This window comes from Rhinolophus ferrumequinum, chromosome 2 (genome assembly GCF_004115265.2).
Source record: "Rhinolophus ferrumequinum isolate MPI-CBG mRhiFer1 chromosome 2, mRhiFer1_v1.p, whole genome shotgun sequence".
Taxonomy (NCBI): Eukaryota; Metazoa; Chordata; class Mammalia; order Chiroptera; family Rhinolophidae; genus Rhinolophus; species Rhinolophus ferrumequinum.
The window spans coordinates 102,623,840-102,649,638 of record NC_046285.1 but is presented as its reverse complement, the minus strand read 5'-3'; the positions used below and the strand labels follow the sequence as shown (position 1 = coordinate 102,649,638).

Genomic DNA, 25,799 nt, shown 5'->3' with positions numbered 1-25,799 from the left:
GTGTCCAAGCTCCCCCTTCGATGCACACACCAGTCATATTAGATCAGGGCCCACCCTATCTGGTGTGGCCTCATCTTAACTAAGGAGATCTCTAAAGACCCCATCTCCAAACACGGTCACATTCTGAGGGCCCAGGGGTCAGGACTTCAACACATGAATTTCCGGGGCATTCAACTCAGCCCACAACACTCGCGTCCGGTAAAGACTGAAAAGGCGGGGTGGGGGTGCAAGGTGGGCCTGACCGGAGGCTGTTGGCACGGGGGCCGTGGAGGCAGCTCACCAGAGGTGGGGCCTCATCCGCACTAGAAGTGTGACTGGCTACGAATGCGTATCTAGCTTCCTCTGCTTGGTCACAAGTTGGAAGTAGGGGCAAAATTTAGGGGAGCTGGCAGTCAGTGATCAAGTCCTGGCTGTTTGCGGCCAGTTGCTGCAGAGGCTGTGGGTCAGAGTTCTATTTATATGAGTCATCTCTCCATTGTCCCTTCAAATGTTCAGTCTCTCCGTGCAAACGCCACCTCCCAACGGGTTCAGGGGGCTGCTGGGGACAGTGGCCTGGAAGGACCTGGGAAGAGAGTCTGGGGCAGAGGGTGTGCAAGGCGCAGCACTGGAAAGGCTTAATGCCACCGCGCAGGCTCACTCAGCCCGTCGCCCAGAGCAGAGACGAACCCCGCCCCGGGCCCCTTCTGTAATCTTCTCTCCTTATTTCCATAGCACTGAGCACGGGCATGAGGTGGGGAAGTGCAGAAACAGTGAGCCTAGAGCAGCTGTCCGTAGCTTTTTGGTCTTAGCACCCCTGTAAAGACCCCCAAAAGCTTTGGTTTCTGTGGGGGACAGCTGTCAATATTTTCCACATTAAAACTGAAACATTTAAAAAATATTAAATGCATTACACATTAATGTAAATAACATATTTTTATGAAAAAATAACTATATTTTCCAAAAGAAAAAATTGCAGGAGAGGTATTATCTGAAAATTTTTTAGGGGCAGCCGGATGGCTCAGTTGGTTAGAGCACAAGCTCTTAACAAACTAAAGATTGAAAACGGCGACTGGACTTGGAGCTGAGCTGCGCCCTCCTCAACTAGATTGAAGGACAACGACTTGGAGCTGATGGGCCTTGGAGAAACACACTGTCCCCCAATATTCCCCAATACAAAATTTTTTAAAAATTTCTTTTTTTTAAATCTCTTGATGCTTTATATTGTGGCTGAATAGAAGCCAGCTGGAGTCTCACATCTGCCTCTGCGATCAACCTGTCAAAATATCACACATCACGTAGCCTCTGGAAAAGCCACACGACACTCACAAGAGTGAACAAAAGCTAATAACGTCGTAGAATTATCATGAAAAACAGTTTGACCTTGCAGACCTTCTGCAATGTCTCAGGGACCCCCCAGGAGTCCCCAGACCAGTGCCATAGAGTCATACTTACATGCTTTAGCAGGGATACGGTCTGCAGCAAGCCTGGGTAGGAGATTTGAGAGGAGGATTATACACGTCCTAGTCTACTGGACTCAAATCTCATAAGTTAGGAAAATGTCCCAGGCCTGAGCAAAGAGATAAGAAGTTTTAGACTTGGGTCAAAGTCAAGGACTTTCAACGTCATAACCTCCTACCTTAAAATGCAAAGGGGCAAAGAGCAGAAATGAACAAATAACTCCTCATTGTTCATTCATTCCATTTTTCCTCCACTAGTTCCAAGACTATCTGCAATTGGAAACTGATCCGTGCTATAGCTGACGGACACTGGGCAGCATGAGCACCCCACGCTCACCCCCAACACACAGAACAGTGCTGGTTAGAACCGCCCCTGGCCAGCAGGCCACAGGGCCCTGAGCCAAGGCAGCCAGCGAGCGCTCATGTGGGAGCTTCTGTCATTTTCCCGTCCGCTCTTCTCAGTCTCTCCTGCTGTCACTCTTGGCTCTTTGTCCCTTTTCCTTCCCTCCCTGACTCTGTGTATCCTGAATTAGGGTTACTATGACATTTAAGATCACAGAAGTCCCTGGCCATTTACTAGAGTAGATGGAGACTGCTGTCTTCTTTAATATGGTGGATTTCGTGTTATGTGAACTTCATTTCATTTCATTTCAATAATAATATTAGGTTGGCAGTGTTTGCCATTATTTTTGACCCGCTAAACTGCAATAACTTTTGCACCAACCTAATAATAATGCCCTTATTTTAAGTCATGTTTTTTCATTTTCAAAATCCTATGAAAAGTGTTTCTTTCACTCACTGATTTAATAAGAAAGAGCGATCTGGAACTTTTGATTCCATAAAATGTGATACATGATATATGTATTAAATTTTAAAGAAACATTAGTGAGTCATGTAAAGTTTCTAGAGATCATGCTCTAAATTATTTTAAAACATAAAAAACAACAAATTTTGCATGGACACAACCACAGAGAATCAGAGATACTCAACTCAGTTCTCAACTTGTGTCCCCAGAAGCCGCCTACCTGACAGGCCTGTCACTACAAAAAATAGGTGTGAAGAACAGTACGGAGGGTCATTAAAAAGTTAAAAGCAGAACTACCATATGACCCAGCAATTCCATTTCTGGGTACTAATCCAAAGAAATCCAAAACACTAATTCAAAAAGATATATGCACCCCTATGTTCACAGCAGCACTATTTGCAATAGCCAAGATATGGAAACAACCAAAATGCCCATCGATAGACAATTGAATAAACAAGATGTGGTACATATATACAATGGAGTATTACTCTGCCATAAATAAATTTGAAATCTTACCATTTGTGACAACATGGATGGACCTAGAGGGTATTTTGTTAAGTGAAATATATCAGACAGAGAAAGACAAATATAATATGATTTCACTTATATGTGGAATCTAAAGAACAAAATAAATAAACACAACAGAAACAAACTCATAGATACAAAGAAAAAAATGATAGTTGGCAGGTAGTAGGGGAGATTGGGGGAAGGGTGAAAAAGGGGAAAGAATTAAGAAGTACAAATTGCCAGTTATAAAAATAGTCATGGGGATATAAAGTATAGCATAGAGAACATAGTCAATAATATTGTACTATGTTTGGTATCAAATGGGTACTAGACTAATCAGAGCGATTATTTCATAAGTTACATAAATGTCTAATCACTGTGTTGTACACCAGAAACTAATATAATATTCAACTGTAACTGAAAATTTTTTAAAAAATAAATAAATAGTTGTCCGAGCAGGGCACAAAGACTACATGATGAAGAATTGTTGGGGAAAGTAAACGTGTATGTACAAAGATGAAACTGGAAATCAATAGTGTTGGTCAACTATTGCTGCGTAACAAACAGTCCCAACATGCAGCATCTCACTGTAGACTTTGATTAGTGTTGCAGGGTGACTGTGCTTTAGCTGATCGAGGCTACAGTTGGGGTTCCAGTCTCTCCCCCTTGTTCTTTTCATGATAAACAGCAGGAACGTGAGAGCAAGGAAAACCATACATGCACTTAAGGCCTCTGCTCGCCTCACGTCTACTAACATTCCATTGGCCAAAGCCAGCCAGCTGGTCGCCCTAACACCAGTGGGTATGTGTGCCCATAGTGAGAGGGGGATTCTTGCTGAATAATAATCACATGATCAGTCTGGGTCAGGGAGAAGACAGCAGCAGATGTAAATTTTGTAGAGCAGCATCTTCCCGAAAACTTTATAAATATGTTGCTTTGATGTAAAGTGTGGTATGGAAAAGACCCTGTAGGGGAACATTTTTATAAGATTCTTCCAAAATAATAGTAGCTCGTAAAAATGAAATTTATTTCTAACTCTGCATTTGGAAACACATTTATTAAATTATATCGAATAGAAAGAATGTACATTTAGTAAGAAAAACTAAATCGCGTCATCCTACCTAAGCATATATGAACAGAGGCCATCTTCATTCATTCGTTCATTTTTTATTCACACTAGAGTGTGACTGGCTGACAGCCACGTGCCAGGTGCGGTGCTGGGGCTGTGGGGGATACACGGATGAAAAAGGCTTCCTGCCAAAAACACTCAGAGTCCACTTGGGGAGGGGGGGAGAAAAAAGAAATGCTCATAAATAACTAGAACTTGAGATAAAAAGTGATCAATGTCATTTTTTAACACATAGATAAAATGCTCTGGGGGTTAGGCAGAGGGAGCATGATTTCCAGATGCTATGATACTGTGGTTGTCGTGATTGCAAGAAATTCACAGAACTTTCAAACCAGAGAGGACAATCCATCCAAACTCTCTTTATTCTTACAGAGGAGGAAATAGAGGCCTAGAGAGACAAAGTTAAGTGACGCCCCTAAAATCCCACGGCCCGCAGTGACAGGGCCTGGCCTCAATCCACGTGTTCTCCCATTCCAGGACTCTCCTCCACTCTGTTTTCTGTAGCACCATTTCTGCCATCCTGTAAGCTGCCTTCCTGGCAACATTCTACACGATGAAAAATGGCTCTGCTAACAGGATGGCGTTTACAAGGTGGGAGGAGAGGCATGAAGAGTGAGAACGTAGTTAAATAAATACCAAGCCGTCAGAAAACAACAAAGGAAACATCAGCCAGAAATTTACGACCTGCAAGTATTTTCCTTCCTTTTCCTGCCATGTGTACTCATCCAGAATCCTCGTTCTTTGACTGAAATACCCAGAAACACGCCGGTCCTTTTTGGCATGAGGAGCAGAGATGTTTTCACTGATCCAACATGTCTCTTGTTCTAAGAGCCCTTTAAGGATGTGAATTATGGGGCCTTCCCTCCTGCTTGGATGCCTTTAAATTATGCTCAGAGCTTGGCAAAGAACTCTTAACTGCCTGGCCCATTAATCAGGCCAAGCCATAAATTTCTTGCCTCATTGCCCTGTGGAAAATCCTGGAAGATTTCCACTCCGGAGTAGTTCGGGAAGCTCCCTCAAGATCAATGGCCTTGTCATTGTCAAGTCAGCACCCTCTTGTACTCAGGGAGAACACGGGACAGCAGGGCACCCAGGACACACGGCCTGGCCCTCCCACTCTAGGGCTGTGTCAGCCAGGGCAAGCCACTTACTTGATCACGCTGGGATCCTCATCTGTAAAACGGAAATCATCCTGCTTATCTCCCTGGTTTCTTTGGAAGGTTAATGACAAAGTGCGAGAGCCAGAGGAGATATTTAAAAGATTAGCTAATAACCATAGTACACCCTGCAACACAGCACAGGCTTCCCCTTCCAACTTCCTACTCTGTGCTCTAGAAGCCCGCCGCTCTGGTCCTCCCTCCACCTCCACCTCCACCTGTGTGATTCAAAGTGCTGGAGCCCCAGCATCACGCTCGTTGAAGAAATGGTGAGCCTGGAACTTACTGGGGACCAAATTTAATTCCATCCTCTTCTTTTCTCTCTGGAATACCAGGCAGGAAACACTACCCAGAGGGCCCTGAAAACTGCCAGCCCGGCTTGGGTGGCGGAGTCCTGGTTTCCTAGGGCACTGTTTTCCTTTTCGTGTACTTTTCCTCCCCATCTCTGGCGACAGCCTCGGGTATCCTCACTCAGTTCCATTGTGACATCATGTGGGCGCTCCGCCAGGGTGCACAGCCTAGGCCTGGAGACTGTCAATCTTAGCTCCGGCCACAGCGCCTAATGCGACCCCACCCACGAGAGCAGCCTCCCTGCAGACGAGGCTCCCACGCCTGTCAGGATAAATGCTGAGGAAGGTGAATGGCCATATACTTAGACCGACATTAAATGGGTGGGGACAGCAGGGCTGGAATTAGCACTAGTCATATCTCAGAATGGCAGGTTAGCAGTGACTGATAGAAATCAGAAATGCGGGCTCCCTGCAGGAATGCAGGGGTCCCCCCACCCTCTCAACACTTGGAGTCCAGTCTTTGTCTAGAAGCTCTGGGTCCCTCTCTGTGTAGTCCTGGGACAGGACCCTCCCACGGTGTCCAGTCTGATCCCTAGTCACCCTGGAGACAGTGCACCAATGCCATCACCCGCCTGGACGGTACAGTGCTGCCTGTCCCTACCTCGCTGTATGTGACAAAAGGTCTGCTTCAGGTAGATGTACATGTTGTTAGATCATTCTGCAACAAATACAAGTAAGTAATGTGAGGACTCCTTCCACTTATTACATGTCTGAAGTCAGCAGCGTGAATGTGATGTGATTCACTGCAGACCTCTGACCTGCCCAAATCTCTCTCAGAAACTACTCCCAGCCTAATCTTTCCTCACGTAACTCTTGCTTCCTCCCACAATCCCCGTGGAGTTCAGTGGTATCACTTTTTGAAAAGCATGGTGGGTACCCCTTGCGTCTGAAAGATGGCCTCGCCAAGGATTCCACATTTGAGATTCAACCCGTCTTTTTGTTTTAAATGTTAGATCTTTTCCTTACCTTTTATTTAAGGCCAAGTTAATATAAGGTGGGATGAACAGATGTTAGTACACCATCCAGTGAGCTGTGACAAATGGATAACCGGTGAGTCAGGCCCCATCAACACAGAAGTTCCCATCAGCGGGGGACGTTTACTCAGGCCCTGCTGGTTCCTCGCCCCACCGCACAGAAAACCACGGTTGAGGTTTCTCAGCAGCTCGTCATGTTCTAGAACTTCACACGTAGAACAAACGGTGTGTGCTCGTTTGTGTCTGGCTTGTTTCACTCAACATATGGCTTTTAAGATGGATACAACTTCCAGTCCGGAGTCTGTTCTGCAGCTGAGTAGTATTCCATCGAATGAACACATCGCGGTTTCTTCACCCACTCGCTTGTGGATGGAAAGTGGGTTGTTTTCGGTTTTTCGCTAACAGGAATAAAGCCATTAGAGAGGTCTTTGCACAACAGTTTTAGTGGACATGATTTTATGTCTCTGGGTAAATACATACAAGAGGAATGATCATGGAGAAGGTGAATGTTTAACTTGATAAGAAACTGTCAAACGTTTTCCCAACGCGATGGCACCTTTTCATCTGCCCGTGACAACATGTGACAGCTGTGGTGACTGCGTCCTCAGCACCATTTGGTGTTGCTGAGCTCTCATTTCAGCCGCTCTCCTGGGGTATCAGAGTATCTCATTATGCGTTTAATTTGCATGCTACTGACCAATAGTAACACTGCACACTTTCTCAGGAGCTTACTGGTCATTAACGTTGTTTCCTCGGGAGGTGGATGTTTAAATGTCTTGCCCCCCTTTTTAATTGGGTCGTTTGTCTTATTACTGAGTTGTAAAGGTTCTTTTCTATATATTTTTTTCTTCTATGTTTTCCTCTATAAATTTTATAGTTTTAGCCCTTATATTCAGGTCAAGGATCCATTTCTGTTCATGCTGTGAGATAAGGCCTGAGGTTCATTTTCTTCTATATCGATACCCAGTTTCAGCATCATTTGTTGGAAAGACGATCCATTTCCCCACTGAATTACCATGGCACCTTTGTTGAAAACCATTGACCATATAAGTGCAGGCCTATTTCTAGACTCTGTATTCCATGCTGATGACCTCTCTGGCCACACACAGTCTCAACTACCATATATTCATAGCAAGCCCTGAAATCAAGGATAATTTCTCCAACTTGATCCTTCTTTTTGAAAATTGTTTTGGTAGTCTATGGCATTTCTATAAAAATTTTAGAATTACCTTGTCAAATGCTCCAGATAAATCTGCTGGAATTTTGGTTGGGATTGTATTGAATAAACAGATCGATTAAGGGAGAAGAGATGCCCTAACAATTGGGACCATTTCAATCCCTACACATGGATCCCTCAACATTTGGGAAGGCAGCTATGCCTGAAAGGGTATCATTAACCCCTTTCCTCCACTTATTTAGAGTTCCTCCTTAATTTCTCTCACGAAAATATTTTCATTTTCAATGTGAAGTCTTGCACATATTTTCTTAAATTTGTCTCTATTTCAAAATGTTTATGAAATTTAAAGCATAACACCATATAAAAGCCATTTCCAATTACTTGTTTCTAGTATATAGATACTGAAATAAATTGAAATAAATTGAAATTTCATATAACTTTCACAGCATGAAATATTATTCATTGGATTTTTTTTTTTTTAAAGATTTTATTGGGGAAGGGGAACAGGACTTTATTGGGGAACAGTGTGTACTTCCAGGACTTCTTTCCAAGTCAAGTTGTCCTTTCAATCTTAGTTGTGGAGGGCGCAGCTCAGCTCCAGGTCCAGTTGCCGTTGCTAGTTGCAGGGGGCAGAGCCCACCATCCCTTGAGGGAGTCGAACCGGCAACCTTGTGGTTGAGAGGACTTATTCCAACCCACTGAGCCATCCGGGAGCTCAGCGGCAGCTCAGCTCAAGGTGCCATGTTCAATCTTAGTTGCAGGGGGCGCTGCCCACCATCCCTTGCAGGACACGAGGAATGGAACTGGCAACCTTGTGGTTGAGAGCCCACTGGCCCATGTGGGAATCGAACCCGCAGCCTTCGGAGTTAGGAGCACGGAGCTCCAACCGCCTGAGCCGCCGGGCCGGCCCCTCATTGGATGTTTTTCAACCATTTGAAAACATTCTCAGCTAGGCGGGCCATTCGGAAAAAAGGAGGGTGGCTTTGATTGGCCGACACCTAATCTATGGCAACGGACAGGAAGCAGAGGCCAAGGTCATCCTTCCTTTCCAGAGCTCTCCTATTCCTAAAGGGCCCACCACCTGGGAAGGCCATGCCCAGGTCTTGCTGCCAGCCACTAATGGGGAAATGCAAGGAGAAAGCACCAGAAATGCTTCCAGGAGACAAAAAGGAAGACTCCCCTGATAATCACTGGAGCACCCTGTTTCCTGCCATTTACAACCCCGTTTTTACTTTTGCTGGAGTCCTAGAGAGCTTCCGTATCTGTTAATCCAGAGGCACGGCCCGGGGACTCTCTTGCATGACAAGGGCCTAAGTAACAATTCATCTGGATGAAGAATTATATAGGGCGCTGGAGTTGGGGGACAGATGGGAGAGATGAGAGGGGACTACAGATGCCACATGGGAGAAGCAGTCACTCTGAAGGGTTACCCAACTTTGTCACAACACTCTTGGAACACCACTGGGGAAGAGCTGAAGCCAGGATAGAAATTATGGACCCTGGAAAGTAAAAGGAGCACAAATGATGTAAGGAGAATGGAAGTGGACAAAGGGGTAAAACGAGTCATATTCAGAGGTGGGATAAGACGACAAAACAGCAGAATTCTGTCCTGACTCTTCAGAACCTCCTGGAAGCTATTTTAGTTACTTAGTTAATGAAAAGAAAATCGGAAATAAACCTGTGCGACATCTCCAAAGTTGTGAAAGGCCTGCCAAAATAAAAACTTTTCAGGCACCACTGTGGTTCAGTAGGACAGTGCAGTCATTCTTAAAACAACGCTTACCTAGCCCATAAGCCAAGTCCACGGTGAGACTAACTTCACCCATAACTGCTTCTGCAGGGATCATCAAGCTACAGATGGTGGTGTGTGATCTCAAAAAGTCAAGGTCAGGGTGGCCGGATGGCTCAGTTGGCTGGAGCATGAGCTCTGAACAACAGGGTTGCTGGTTTGATTCCCACCTGGGCCAGTGAGCTGCACCCTCCGCAACTAGATTGAAGACAACGAGCTGCCGCTGAGCTACCGGAGGGGCAGCGGGACGGCTCAGTTGGTTAGAGCGTGAGCTCTCAACAACAAGGTGGCCGGTTCAATTCCCGCATGGGATGGTGGGCTGAGCCCCCTGGAACTAAAGATTGAAAACGGCGACTGGACTTGGAGCTGAGCTGCACCCTCCACAACTAGATTGAAGGACAATGACTTGGAGCTGATGGGCCCTGGGGAAACACAGTGTTCCCCAATATTCCCCAATAAAATTAAAATGCTTCCCCCCCCAAAAAAAAGTCAAGGTCAGCTTGGAGTACTGGAAAGAGGCCTGAAGTAGCAGCTGGAGACCGTCACTGGTCAGCTGTGTCATCTTGAACACATTGTTTAAACTCTTAGATTTTCTCAGATGTAAAGTGAGGTGTAGGCCAGTGATTCTCACACTTAAACGTTCATGTGAGTTACCTGAGGGCCTCACTAAAATGTAGATTCTGACTGGTCTCAGCTGGGCCTGAGATTATGCATTTCTAACAGGCTCCATCCACTGAGTGGCGAGGCACTAGATGACCTCTTTTCCCTTGACAGATCTAAAACATCCAAAGGGTCAAAGAAGACACGATGGTTTGGTTTTCGGAACACACAGGTTTCTCTTATTCAAGTGCCAGACTCTCCTCTCATCTCCCTGTAAGGTGTCTCTCATTCACCATCGTGTGCCTACTTGAGAAGGACCAAAACACTGCCATCCCGTTTCTCCATCTTCAATCCATGCGTTGATACCAAATTCCCTACTTGACTCCTCCACTTAGATGTCCTACAAGCCCCTAACACTCCAAGCCCTAAGACTGAACACACACCTATCTGGCGAACCTGCTCTCCCTCAAGTGCTCCCAATCCCAGTGAAGGGCATTGCCACCCACCAAGATGCCCACGCCCAGGAGCTGGAGGAAGCCTGACCCCTCCCCCGCCCCCACCCCATCACTCCATCCAACCCCTTCCTGAGATCTATCTACTCCCCTTCCCAAATAGCGCTAGATAGACTCTATCCACTTACAAACTGATACCAGCAAGGCCACTCCATCGCTCATTAGAGCAGGCTTTGAACATCCTGCTTCCTTCTCCTAGATTCTAGAACATTCCCACCACCACCTGGATAAACTCCCACTCTCCCATTAAATATCAGCATAAACCTCAGTTCCTCAGAGAAACCCTCTCTAGCCCCTGGACCAGAATAGGGTCCCTGTTTACGTCCCGACTCAAAAACTTGCCTTCTTTGGGGTTATTCACCATGTCTGCCCCACCCGAGAACAGGGACGCGCTAGGACACAGCTAAGGGCCTTGCACATGACAAGTATTCATGATTATTTTCATATGGTCCTCAAGTCAGCCTACCTCAAAACCTCCTGCTAATAAAACGTTATTTTTCTTCAGGATAGGTCTTTTCATTTTCAGATTCCTTTTCCAGGACTATTACTCACTGCTTTCTTGGATTTGGAGTGTCTTCTGCAGGAGGCAGGGGAGATATTTCAAGTCTACTGTTTTAATCTGACCAGTAAAGGAGAGCATTGCTGCTCTGTCTTGGATCTAATCACACTAGTCTCCCACTTCAGTGAAAACCAGGCAGAACTCATCTGCCGAGCAAACTGAGCTGGGGGAGAAAGACTGACTGCATCAGTGAATCACCGTGTGGGAAGCCTCAAGGGACACTCTCCTCACTTGAATTCTTCTCAACAATTACAGATGAGACGTCACTGCCATTCTTCGATGGGCGGGACACCTTCAGAAAAGTACGTCTGTGGGAAGAGGTAACCGGTCTCCCCAGCGCCCACCTTCCTGCATGTGGAGTAAGCCCTGCGTGCAAGTCATGCTTGAGTCAGAGGGTGGTGGCGAGAATTAAATGAATGCTGTGTAAGCACTCTGTAAACAGCTAAGCATCACTCGTCTGCGAGTGGTGTTAGTCATAGCCCGGGACCCTGGGAGACTCATTCCAGCCCCACCCACTGTGATCCCAGAGATGTACAGTCAGAGCTGGGCCCCCACTGACCAGGCGATCGTGCCAAAGGTACAACCAGGGGGCAGAGCTGTGCAAACAGGATGCGGGAAACCAGGGGCTGGGAAGAGGCTGCAAGCCACCCAATCTGGATGATGAGAAGGTTGTCTACGTTTGAATTTTAGGAGTGTGGGGAACTCTACCTCCCCAAAGAATTTCATCTATCTCAGGTGAACACTTAAATCCCATTATTAGACCCACTGTTTTCACCTTTATCCAAAGCCACAAGCCACTGACATACAGATGTTCCTGTGAGGTATCACCCGTCACGTGACTGGAACACAGACTTGTGGTCCCAAGAAATTTCTGTCCTTATGCTTGCTGTAAGGAAGGAGGACATCTTAGGAATGAAGAGAAGAAAATGACATCGAGGGACCCCAAGCTGATGGAGGTACAGCCCCCTACCATATTAACAAAGTAAATTAAATACAAATAAAAATAAAACCCAGCAGGCTAGCCCCTTCACTGCTTTTAAAATTGGGTTTACAACCTATTAAGTTCTGAAAGCTGCCCCCGTAGTATCACTGTTTGTGAACTTGGGAAGTGATTTTTACTTACGCTCTTTTCTCCCTGATCTAAGTCGAATCTCTGAAGGCTTAAAAAAACGTAACAGATACCCCTCAGAGTGGGAAGAGGCAGAACTGGACACATGATGGCCAGGTCTCACTCACGACAGCGCTCGTTAGAAAATGCACCCTTTCCATTTTTCCTTAAAGCAGACTCCGTGAAGATGTAGAGAATTCTACTAAAAAAATCGTCCTTTATAAAACATTTAAATATCATACATTATACTGAAGCAAACTACAAAACACATCACCTCAAAATTCTGAAATCAATGAAGGTACTGTGCAGTAGCAAAATCAAGCAGTAAAGGAATGTTAATCCAATTACAGCCTCCAGAAATTAACTGGAAAGTTGTCCTGTTTAATCATTCATGGTACTCACCTAGGTTCCCCACGTCGAGTTTGTCATTCATATACAAACGGCAGATCCATTCATGCTGTGGACACCAGCTCTACATGTCCTTGTATTTCCTGAGCACTTCCTGTATTGGGCTAAGATCCTTATGTCCATTATCTCATTGAAACCTGCATAAAATCCCAGAGTGGATACTACAGTTATCTCCCTTTAACGAAAACGGAAAGTGAGGCTTAGAGAAGGAAAGTACTTGTACCGGGTAAGAGCAAGGATTTGAACCCAATTCGAGAGCTGAAATCTGCAGCCCCTGCACTGTGGGACCTTCCCACGTGGTTCACACTCAGACCAGGTGGCTGATGTCCCCAGGAACTCCTCCACTCCTCTTACAAAAGACCTCGTGAGAATTCTAGTTGGGAAATCAACACGTGCCATTCTCATGGGACATCTGAGAGCTGATGACAGGATGTCACATCAACCCACTTTCAAAAGATGACTAAAAGAAACAGATTGTGAAAGTATTACATTACTTACATCTGGTAATTTCTGCCTTTCTTGGAGGTTTGTATTATAATAATTTCATAATGCAAAGTTGTGAATTTTAATTATTTGTAATTATATACAAAAATTTCAACAAAACGGCAGTTTAAAATGTTCACACTTCCGTCAGATTAGCCGCATGCACCTCCCTGTCTTCTGAGCTGTGCTTGGTCACAGGTACACAATCACCTGTAAAACTTCTTTATAAATACAGATGCCCAGGCCCCCTCACCCCTCTGAATCAAAAATTCTGGGAGTGTTCGGTACACCCGTATTATAAATTCTACAGGTGTGTCTGATGTGCAACAGGGTTGAAAACACGTTTTTAATTGACGAGTGCTGATTTAACAGTTTGATAAAATCATCCAGACTTCACCAAAACCAGTCTTTTTTTCAGATCTTGCTCACTGATTTGTTGGGCAACGAAAGCGGAGCTGGGCCTAAAGTTAACTACTTCACCTGGCTCGGTGTGCTCCGTTATCACGTCACCTCTTCAACAGACAGGGGCTGGTCTGTGATGTACATAAAAGCGGATTTTCTCTTTGGGGTCAGTTTCACTGTATTGAGCTTCAGATCTTTAAATAAATAACCCTTTGACATTGTCACTTAGTTTCCAAGGAGTTGAGAAGTGCCATCCTCACCCACCCCACTACTTGCATCTCTATGGGGTATTTCCACGCAACAGTGATCAAGAGTGATTCACCAACTGACCATCCTGGGCGCATCTATTGAACCCATCTATTGACCATCTATTGGACCCATTCAACAGCCCCTACTGGCGTGAGTGGTTCCCTTGGCAAATCACCCTGGGGACAGCCCTCTCACCTGGGCTGTACTATTCTGGCCGCCGCCCTCACCTGGTGAGGAACTATCACCACCCAGGACCCACTACTGTGTTTTTCCTTTGGCTCTGAATCTCCTCACTGCAGCTTCAGCTAAAGAACTCAGGGGCAATTACAGTGATTAATGAGTAAATATTGGGAGCAAAACATTCAAGAATAAAAACCAAAAAAATCCCAAAGGTAGCAATTTTCAAAATTTAATTGGAAAGATAACCAAATAAATTATGGTCTTTCAAAACAGACAAAATGTATGTAATGCCTCCATGGCCTCTCTGTGTGTTAAAACCTGAAAAACCCTCAAGGATCTTTGTAGGTCTGAGAACACACGGTCAGCCGTGCCCACGACAGCGCCTCCTATTGGCGTATCTTCCACCACGAACGGTGCGCTCCACTTATTAGCCCCATTTCCTCCATCCTTCGCCAAAAGCTTGGTCACCCTCTTTCCTGCCTCACATTTAAAACTACACGTTATTAACCAACAGGCCTCCTGGACTAACACTGCTTCCTCAGAAGCCAGCTGAGCTGGACATCGGTATCCGGTGGCAGTGAGTGCAAGGCTCGTCCGTCTACACCTCCTCACTGCTCTGAAGACTCCCAAGTTCTACTGCACATGCCGAAACTGAAAATGCGCACACATGAATTCCCACCCCAACTTTAATAAAAGGACTTAACCTCAAGATGCGAAATTACGGAAAACATCAACTGTGATTTCAAATAAAGCAGCTATGTATTGAAACCTGTGGGGTTCTAGGTACCTAGTTATTATATATTGAAGTGTTTAAATCATAGTGTTTTCAGAGGAGAAATACCTTTTTGTCTTTAAGAAGATCTAAGGTTAAGAAATTGGAAAAAATTAATGACAAATACCTTGCGCTCTTCGAGTCAAGGTGAATGTTATCCAGAATGTTCTGATGCAAGAACACCCTGGTTATCACTTCTCACTGCGGGCAGCTGAAATCTGTGACCTTGGCTGTCCATAATACCAAAGAGAAAGACAAACACACAAGCCAACGGACCACTTACCTTACTAAAATGAGTCTTCCATAAACAATATCTAGCACTGTAAACACAGGGACATGTAAACATTACTAGTTCAGCGTGGAAGCCCAGGTGACATCCACAGGATGGTTTGCAGTGGGCACACTGACACATCCCCCAGGTGAACGCATTAAGAGGGATGATAAAGAACAAGCTATTTTCTCAGGGTTTTTCTTGTTCTTTGTACTAAATCTTACGTGCTGTGTTTTCACCCTAGGAAACAATTCTGGAGGACAGCCGTGGTTAAGTCATGACTTCGGCTCTTCTCTTCCTGACACCAAAGGCTTCCAATGGCGGGTCACTAGCCATCCCAAGTAGGAGTCTAAGAAATCTGAATATGGTCTCAGTATACCAGTCAGTTTCCCCCCAACCTTAACCTTAAGATTTCCTTTTTTTTTTTCACGTATGGCACTAAAGCAAGTTCTGTATCTGGAATGAACCAGTTGATCTATTAAGATATGGTCACCACTACAAAAATGGATATAAAAATGAGTACTGAACTTGTGTTCTAAAAGTTACAGAGGCAGGCCAAAAGGGAACTGGAATAGTAACCTAGAAGGAGTTTAGTATTTGCTACCTCATCTGTGTATTTTGTTAATATATTTCCTTATAAGACTTAACGACAATAAGTTTGACAACAAAGGAGCTGGAAAAAAGGGCACAGTGGCAAACACAATAGTCATTTTGTGGGCCTGATAGAATTATTGCAGCCTCAGTGACTTTTGTACAGGTAGTTCTAATATTCATTAAAGAAAAATAAGCATAGGCTTTTGGAGTCGGGTATCATACAAAATGTGCCACTTACCTAAGTAAAATGCTCATACCCTAAAAAAAGAACTAAAGGAAGTTTTCCTTTCTTAGATGTGATAAGTGTAACTTTATGTAGCCAACCTGAATTTTACAGAATGACACTTAACTTTTGAAGATTTTGCCTTCTGAAAGCCATCTTAACATCTACTTATGCAGGTTAATTTATCAAAAGAGACGCCTTTGGTTAGAAATTAACTCACGGTGGCAGAATTTTGTACTTTGTACAAGAAAGTCCCCGCCATGCCCCCAGACGGCCCTGGGGAGGAAAAACAGTGTCATTCGTATTTCCTGTTGTATCCACGCAGGTCAAAGCCTGTTAGAGGAACTCATCTAACTCTCACATCCTTTCTAAACACTACAAACTATTAGCACTTTGAATCAGAGAGAAACTGTGAATGTAATAATCACTCATATAAAGAATCAATTTTAAAAATCAAAATGATCTGATAAACCTCCAGTTTTTACTTTCTGAAATTTTTGAAGCCTATGTCGATGTAACTACTATTTTCCTTTTGACATATTTGACTAAACTTATAATCAGTATACCTACCAGACCATTACCTGGACCAGGTTAATTGCATAGGAAGATTTTTACTATGTTTACATTTTTCTTAAATTAATTTTAAAAAAGCATAGTAAAGAGTCTGAGGACAAATTATTCAACTGTTTATCATACATAAGACCGCATGACTATAATACAAAGGGGGGTTCTTTTTCATTTAACGTTACAATATACACAGCAAGTCCGGACCAGATCTTACAATCTGCACACAGGTATTTAACCTTTTCCATGCTGTTTATGTTTACAATGCACAGAAGTCCTGTAACCAAACCGTGTAGTAAAGCACACAAAACTGGACTGTAACATAACACAGTATGCAGAAGCACTGGGTTTTATGATTTCCTTTATGTAAATAGCGGTTTAAAAACTGCTTTCGTTTTTTGGTGCTTTTTAAGATGTGGCAACCAGCACAGAAAAAAAATGACCTGACCCATATGATATCTTTACCTTATAACTCCTAAACAGCAGTAACTACTGAATTCCTTTTGATATTGCTATACTCAAGATGACATCCTTTTATTCACTGTAAACCTTTATGAACTACCAAGTTCAAAAATCATCCACAGGCTTGACATTTAATTACAAAATAAATATGGATTTCCTGATTAACAACAAAAAAATTTTGTGGTTTATAAAAATGGATATTTCCAAGTTTCCATTCACATTCACATGGTTTTTTAAGCCTTTCTTTTGTCACTGTTTAACATATAAAAACCTGCTTTTGTTCAGGAAAAAATGGACCTAGTCAACCACATGGAACTGACCAATAAAAAGTAATGTGGTGTTCTGCTGAGTTGTTCTAAACAGGGTTATCGGCAGAGGTAGATTACTGCTTCTTTTCTAGGCTTCTTTTGATCCTGGACAGGTTAAGTTACTCATCCTCATTCTCCCAATTCAACCACTCAAAAGTGTAACACCCTAAAATTGGTCAATTTAAAATGGGAACACAAATTTAGCAACTGCCAGACTGCGTTACATTAAGGCAGCATAATCTCAAAACGAGGCACCTGTTAAACACCAGCCTGTTCACTTCAGGTCATGCGTGCGAGTTTTGCTTTACTCGTGCTCATATGTGGACCTGTTGGTGCAACCAAGGTCTTGCTTTCAAGTTTACAAGAAGATTAATCGGGAATACAAGAATCAACTGCTGGTTCCATAGCTTCTGGATCCAGTGTCCCTTTACCCTCAGAAGCCTGAACACATTTAGAATGTAACAGATGTTGTAATCTTGAATTAGATGTCAATCTATTATGTTCAGTACACAGATTGCTGTAAATGTATTGGCTATGGATTCAACAACAGTTCCAGTTTTGTTTAAGCAATAGTACAGCCATAATTTTTCAACTGACATTTAAAAATGGTCTAGTTACACCTTGTGTCAAAGTGCAGAACTGCTACATTATTGGTTACAGACATCTATGTGCTATAAAAACAGCTTTGGTACAATAAATTATCAAAAAAGAAAATAAATTTTTGTAAAATTCACAGCATAATTGTGAGGCAAAAAAGCAGTCACATAAAATTCTGCATTTTTTAAAAATGTTCAGGATGAACAGAAGACATCTTTGTGCAGAAGAAATGGTGGAGATACCACGTGCCGAGAAAAAGCAAAAGAAAAAGTAAAAAGCAGGAAGGGACACAGCTGTAGCTATTTCCATCAAAGCAAACCACTACTTCTGTGACCTTCAACCAATAAGGAAGTCAACTTTATGACACACGCAAAGTGACCTTGCAATACCTTACAATTAGTGGGTCACAAAAGTCTATTTTAAAAGAAAGGCCTCTTGAATTACCCATTCTCTGTTTTCAGCATTAAGGACTGTCTGCAAAAGCATGTCCAAAAGTGATTGCATCTGAAATGGTAGGCTCTTCTAATTTCGAGTCCAAATCCATAAGGCCAAAGGTTATCCCAAAGACCACCACTCAGACCTCCCCAGGACTGGCCACGACTGACCCGTTGATTGCTTCTCAGTGCACCTTGGTTGGGAGACCAGTCACGTTCCATTACTATCTTATCTTACTGTGGCCTCTCCCATAGGAGACCCACAGGATCCCGTGTAATTGCTGCTTTGCTCCTCAGTAGGTTCAGACAGGAGAGTTCTGATCCCCGCCACTTAGCATGCTTACTGTGCCTTACAAACTCCAACACAACCGTCCCTTGCATACAGCTGAAGGTGATGTTTGTGTAAGCTGGAGGTCCCTCTTCCTTACAGTACTGCATTTCCGTGCCCAAGTGTGTTTAGAGGACATAAAAACCCAAATTTCCCATCCCCCCGCCCAAAACAAAACAAAAACAAAAACAAAAAACGAAAAAAGGAAAAACCAAAAAGGAAAAAAACACCCTCGTGGGGCCTTTTACGTAAATTATGTGCAGTGCCTTTTTATTTTAAAATTAGTTGGCAAATGACCAAGACCAACATCTGAACATTAACTTTTGTGGAATAGAAAGACAAAAAACCCCACTATGACCGGGATGTGGCAAGTTAAAATGAGGGAGGCAAAAAGAGGACACCTCTGAGCTATCCATGAAGATGGGTTTGGACATGGCTCTTTTAAAAACTTCATTGTCCCTTTGCAATCTTTTCAAGTTAAAAAAAAAAAAAGTCAGCTTTGCCCTCCTGTAGCGGTTCAGTGTGTTAATCTCCTTCTGATTCAAGCAGCTTTGCACTTTGTTTTTTGGAAAAAAAACACCACTTCTATAAAAACACACAAGAAACAAACTCAAGTTTCGATTTAGTCACGAGCTAGCTACAGGACTCTGTTGCACACAAACTCCTGTCATGGGGGACTCTTCTCTATCGGCCCCTTGCCTCATTGTCAGATGTCCTTCAGTCATGTAATGTGCAGGACCTGTATTAGCAGAAAACTGGTATGTTGGATGTCCGGCCATGCCAGTCTCTTGGCGGGGATTGGAGTAGACGGTTAAATTCACGTCCATAGCTCCATTCTGTCCAAAGTCCAAGGTGTTAGCAGCCACTGGGCGATTCTGGTAGGCCTGATTGCCTTGGTTCCCAGTAGAGGAAGAAGACGTAGAGGAAGAAGTCGTAGAGGAAGACAGGGATGTCATGGAGTGGTGACTGTGGCCCACCTCCATAGAATCCTGGGTAGAGGAGCTATTCGTTGGAGAATTGTAGACCCTTGGCCTGGTCCGGTTACCCAAGGCTTGTTGTCCGTGGTGGTGGTGGTGGTGGTGGTGGTGGTGGTGGTGATGGGAACTGTTTCCATGGTGATGATGCAATGCATTCTGTTGAGGGGCTACATGAAAGGTTGTTTCTTGAACAGGATGAGTTTCAACAGTAACTTGTGTAGGAGCTTCAGTGCCTGACCAACCAAGAGGAGCAGGAAATTGCTGGCGCACCTGTAAGAACAGATTTTTAAAGGGCTTATTCGGAGTACTGTTTCCAAATCTTAACTCTTCAATCAAAGCCTGAGACACTAGCATTTAAATTAGTGGTGGGTTGGTGGGGGCGGGGGGGAGGGGTTGAAACTTATAATGTGTTAGTTCTGTAACGCGAAATTCCAAACATGTTCAAGAGATTTTTACGAAAAATATTTTATTATGAAAGCTGCAATTTTTAGCAAGTTATACCCATAAAAGAGGCTCATATTTCACAGGCCACTCACTTTCCTTCCTTGGAAGCATTGTTTATACCAGGGGCAGCAAACTTTTTTGGGGAAGAGACAGCCAGTAAATATCTGGTAAGTCCAAAAGGAACTCTTTCCGTTCCCCCTAAAGCCCCCGCTCTCTCTACCTTTCTTGTTTCAATAAATACTATCCATCCAGCTGTTCAACCATTCCTCCACCCAAACCAACCATCAGCAAGTCCCACTGCAGCTCCCTTCAGATCAGATCCTGAATTGGCCACTTTTTCTCCTCCAGTGCTCTATCCCAGGCCACTGTCATCTCTCGCTTAGACTAATCCAACAGCCTACTAAATCAACTCCCAGCTTTCATCCTCACCTTTTTCCAACCTATTCTCCAAAAATTCGCAACAATAATCTTTAAAAACACAAATCCAAATTAGGCAAGAAAAAAATAAAAGGCATCCAAATTGAAAGGTAAGAAAATTGTCACTATTTGCAAATGACATGTATATAAAACCCTCAAGACTCCATCAAAAAAACTGTAGAATAGATGCATTCAGTAAAGTTGCAGGATACAAAATCAATACACAAAAATCTGTTGTGTTTCTATATACCAACAATGAACTATCAGAGAAATAAAGAAAATAATCCTATTTACAACTGCATCAAAAAGAATAAAATACCTAGAAATAATTTTAACCAAGGAGGTAAAAGACATGTACATTGAAAACTACAAGACACTAAAAGAAAGAAATTGAAGAAGACAAAAAATGGAAAAGTATCTTGTGTAAATGAACTGGAAGAGTCAATAGTGTTAAAATGTCAATACTACCTAAAGGATTATATAGATTCAACAAAATTCCTCTCAAAATTCCAATGGCATTTTCAAAGAAATGGAATAATCCTAAAATTTTTATGGAACCACAAAAAGCACTGAATAGCCAAAGCAATCTTGAGAAAGAACAAAACTGGAGGCATCATGCTCCTTGACTTCAAACTATACCACAAAGCTATAGTAATTAAAACAATATGATACTGGCATAAAAACAGACACACAGATCAATGGAACAGAAAAGAGCACCCAGAAATAAACCCATGCATATATGGCCAATTAATGTATGACAAAGGAGCTAATATGCAACGGGGGAAGGATGGTTTCTTCAATAAATGGTGTTGGTAAAAACTGGACAGCCACATGCAAAAGAATGAACTTCAACCACTATCTTATACCACTCACAAAAATCGACTCAAAATGGATTCAAGACTTCCACAAAGGACCTGAAACCATGAAACTCCTAGAAGAAAAACATAGGCAGTCAGCTCCTTGACATAGGTCTTGGTGATGATATTTTTGGTAACACCAAAAGTAAAAGCCACAAAAGCAAAAATAAACAAGTGAAACTACATAAAACTAAAAAGCTTCTGCACAGCAAAAAAAAACCATCAACAAAGTAAAAAGGCAACCTAGTGAATGGGAGGAAATATTTACATCATATACTGGATGAGGGGGTTAATATCCAAAATATATAATGAACTCGTACAACTCAACAGCCGCTCCCCACCTCCCTCAAAAAACCCCTCACAACAACCCAATGAAAAATGGGAAGCAGCCCTGAGTTGACACTTTCCCCAAAGAGATATACAGATGGCCAACAGGTACAAAAAGATGCTCCACATCACTAATCATCAGGGAAATGCAAATAAAAACAGGTGTGAGATATGACCTCACACCTGTTAGAATGGCTATTATCAAAAACACAAACAACATGTGTTGGCGAGGATGTGGAGACAAGGGAACCCTCGTGCACTGCTGGTGGGATTGTAAATGGTGCAACCACTATGGAAAACAGTATGGAGGTTCCGCAAAAATTTAAAACTAGAACTACCTTATGACCCAGCAATTCCACTTGTGGGTATTTATCCGAAGAAAATGAAAACACTAACTCAAAAAGATATCTGCACTCCATGTTCACTGCAGCATTATTTACAACAGCCGAAATATGGAAACAACCTAAGGGTCCATTAATGGATAAATGGATAAAGGAATTGTGGTGTGTGTACACACACACACACACACACATACACACACAATTACTCAGCCATAAAAAAGAAAGATGTCTTGCCATTTACGACAGCATGGATGGACCTCAAGGACATTATGGTCAAGTGAAACAGGTCAGGCAGAGAAAGACAAATACCATAGGATCTTTCTTATACGTGGAATTTAAAAAAAATTTTTTAAAAACAAACAACAAAAAAACACCACCAAACAAAAACAAAATAATCCAAATACACACAATGGTCTCCACAATCCAGCCAATGCTCACTTCGCCACCATTTTCCTCTACACATGCTTCTTCCTACTACCTGGGTTCCACCCACACAGGGTCTTCCTTCTATTCTTCAAACCTGGTCAAGGTCTTTCAAACACCTCAGGATATTTGTACCTACTGTTCCTGTCTGCCTAGAATGCTCTGATTTCTAATTTCTGCTTGGATACTTCTTTCCCATCATTTCAGTTCCAGAGTCTTCCTTGACTACTCTGGCCAACATCAGCCCATGTCCAAGAGCTGTCCACAAAAAAGATATTCTTCCTCCTGAGCACACAGCTGCATTACACTTCCCAGCCTCCCCTGTACTTATGTAAGTGACATGACTTAAGTTGTCGTCAGTGGAATATGAATCAAACTTTCTACGTCATGGCCGGGCCTGGCACACAAAATACCTCTCAAGTCCTTCTGTCTGCTGGATGCAGACTAGGCCCCAGGTGAAACAGGAGCCACAAGATGGCAGGAGCCTAGCACGTGCGGAAAGAGGCCAAGCCACTAACCTGAATACCTACTCTGGACTGTTACATAAAAAAAGAAACTTGACAGTCTGTAGGCTACCAGATAGCTGGGCGTTATCTGCTTGGCCCACTTGAATTAATACAGCCCACCCAACAAATAGCCCTTCTCTATTACATTATCCTGTCTTATTTTCTTTTTAACCGTTAATGGTACTTGTACTTTTGATTCATTTGATTAATTTTATTTACTGTATCACTTTAAAACTCTAGGAAGGCAAAGCATGTATCTCATCACTAGTGGCTAGCATAGATCATTATTTACTCTGTGAAGGTGGTCTGAGAACTAAAATTCAAAACTACTACTGAAAACAATTCAGTAGAAAAATAGGCAGAAAGTTCTCAGAAAGTACTAGTGATTGTGAAACTACGAAGCTACTCAAATTTATGCATAAGAAGAAATTAGCAAAATAAAACTATACTCTGTCCAACACCACTTTTCATTTCTGATTGAACCAAAGGTGATCACTGCTGTTTCCCCAAACTCTGTTAGTGGGAAATGAAACTGGTAAAACTATGTGGAAGGCAATTTGGCAAAAACCATCAAAATTACAAATCACTTCACTCTTTCACCCAGTAATTTCACTCTAAGGGTTTATCACAAATTTCATGTGTGTGGAATGACGTTATGTATAGAGTGGGTTATTTATTACAGCATCATTTGTAGTAGTAAGAAAAGACTGAAAATAAGCTAAATGTCCATTAATAGGGGACTACAGAAATGACTCATGGAATAACTAAACAATGGAATACTCTGCAACCGTAAAATGAATAAAAAAGAAGCTATCTATGTACTGATATAAAAATAGCTCCGAAATACATATTAAACAAATATGTAAAACTGTGTGTATGGTATACAAAGGTTAGGTGAAAATACATATTTTCTGAATACATATGCACATGCATAAAATATCTCAAAAAGAATACAAAAAAAACCTAATAACATTAATTAGAAATTGGGTATCTAGAGGACATAAAAGGAAAGACCTCATTGAATCTTTTATATTTACCTACTTTTCAACCACGTGAATATATCAAATATTCAGAAATTATATTAAAAAGGATTGAGGTACATAAAGAAAAATATTAACTTCTGATGGGAGGTACAAGTGCCTTCTGCTACTCGTGGCATGTTTTTATGTGTTTGTAGTATTTAATATAGTATTTGGAGGAAGGAAGGCCAGTCTTAAGAATTACGGGAAGCCTCTGGCAGTGATATTTGTTAAGACCTAAAGTATTAATAGTAGTTACCAAAGCAAAGAGGGAAGAGAAGAGTGTTCCAGGCTGAGCACAGTAAAGGTGAGAAATGTGAAAGAGAACATGCTATATTCAAAAAATGAAAAAAATCCAGTAAGACCAGAGTGAATGAAGAAGAGGAAAATGGCCTAGGTAGGGGCCAGACCATGGAAATCACTGTAACCTTCCTAAGAAGTCTAAATTTTTTTAAGTATAAGAGAAAGCCAAAAACTGGTTTAAGGCAAGAAAAAGAGCCAGATCAGACTGCTTTACAAATAAATATTCACTAGGCTTCAGAGAAGCGAAGGATGTTGAGTGAACAAAATTAGACACTAGAAGACCAGTCAGGATATTCTAACAGGACAGGCTAGAGATGACATAGCAAGGGACGTGGAGATAATAAAAATGTATTTAGGATATTTAGAATCCACACAATGTACTATTTGATTCAATGTGGGGGATTGGGAGAAGGGAGTCAAGGATTAACCCCCACTCCCCCCAAGGTGTGTGACTTAAGCAAGTCAGTAAATTTAGGGCCATTCGTACAAAAAAATCAAAGTAGAAAAGCTGTAATGGAGGTGAAAATGATGACATCAGTTTATGTGATGCATCTGCAATGTTTGTCATGTGGAGACTTTCAAAGCGACATTTACAGTAAACGATTAGAAATAAAGGCCCCAGGGCTCGGGAGTGAAGTCTAGGTCAGAAACGAGGACGTACTTCATGATACACCTGTAGTTGGGTAACAGCGGGTGAGCTCAGCCAGGAAGTGTGTCAGGTGAGAGAGAAAGGCCACAGGGCACGCCACGAGGAACACCCACATTTACATGGCAGAAGAAAATCCCAAAAAGGAGACAGTGAACAAAAGGCCAGAGAAGTGGAGGATACTAGGGCAGCGTTCTGTCCAGAAAACCAAGGGAGCAAACGCCGGGAGCAGGGAGATGCAGGCAGTGCGCGGCTGAGGAACGAAGAAAGAAGCAACAGTGTCCGCTAGACTCCTCAGTAACCATCACTAGTGATGCTGCATGGGTTCTCTGGAGTTGGGAGGCAGCCCAACTAAAGAAGGCGGAGAGTTCTAGTAAAGAACTAGAGCCCACGGATAGCAGAAATGTAGGGGGAGAATGACATGGGCCAGGGGCCAGGAAAAGGTGGTGCGTAAGGTGGGAGAGACCTGGGGGCAATCAACTGCTGACAGAGAGGGGAGGAGAGGAGAGGCTGCCGGCACAGGAGGCAGAGGCTGAGCGAAGGGCTAAGTCCTCAGGGACAGGACAGAACCACTGTCTCAAAGGAAAAAGGGGCGGGAGAGAAGTAGACAAGCAGACACGTAGGCTGGACGAGACTGTCCTGTCTGAAGACTCTTCTTTCCACAGCAAGCAGTGAGAACAGAGACGGGGAGGTAGGTCACAGGTGTCTAGGAAAAGTCTGAAACAATTATGAAAGAGAATGGGAGAGAGGAGATGACGACTTGAGAAACTACTGTACGACGATCGGTGAATACTAACGAGCAGTGTAACAGTGTATCTTATGTGTGGTCTTCCCCAGCGGCACTCAAGAGCCCCAGTCACAATGGGGAGTGATAGCCAACAACTGCAGCTTTACCTCAAACAGCACTGCCGTCTCACTACTATAAAGTACCATAAAAGCAGTGCTCGGTATGAATTCACTGACTGCTTTACAAAGAGTATTTAATGAATAATGTTACCACCACCATCTGCTTCACCCCAGTGTTTTAAAATTACTTCATCACATCCTCTTCATTAACAGGTTTAAAAAACCAACAAAAGAACCCCCAACCCCCAGCCCTCCAAATAACCAAAACAATACAGAACAATGTGGAGGTGAAAATCAAACCGCGAACTGATTCAG

At 43.0% G+C, this 25,799-nt stretch overlaps 1 protein-coding gene across 7 annotated transcripts in view; it reads right to left on the bottom strand.

Annotated features, from left to right (window-relative positions):
- Nucleotides 1–14,038: 14,038 nt before the first annotated feature.
- Nucleotides 14,039–25,799, bottom strand: part of DYRK1A (dual specificity tyrosine phosphorylation regulated kinase 1A) — a 141,345-nt gene continuing 129,584 nt past the window's right edge. For all 7 annotated transcript variants that reach the window (XM_033128927.1, XM_033128936.1, XM_033128967.1 and 4 more), the window contains one exon: nucleotides 14,039–19,625. In XM_033128927.1, the coding sequence (XP_032984818.1) occupies nucleotides 19,005–19,625 (621 nt within the window). In that variant the 3' untranslated portion in view covers nucleotides 14,039–19,004. The remainder of the gene's footprint in view (nucleotides 19,626–25,799) is intronic.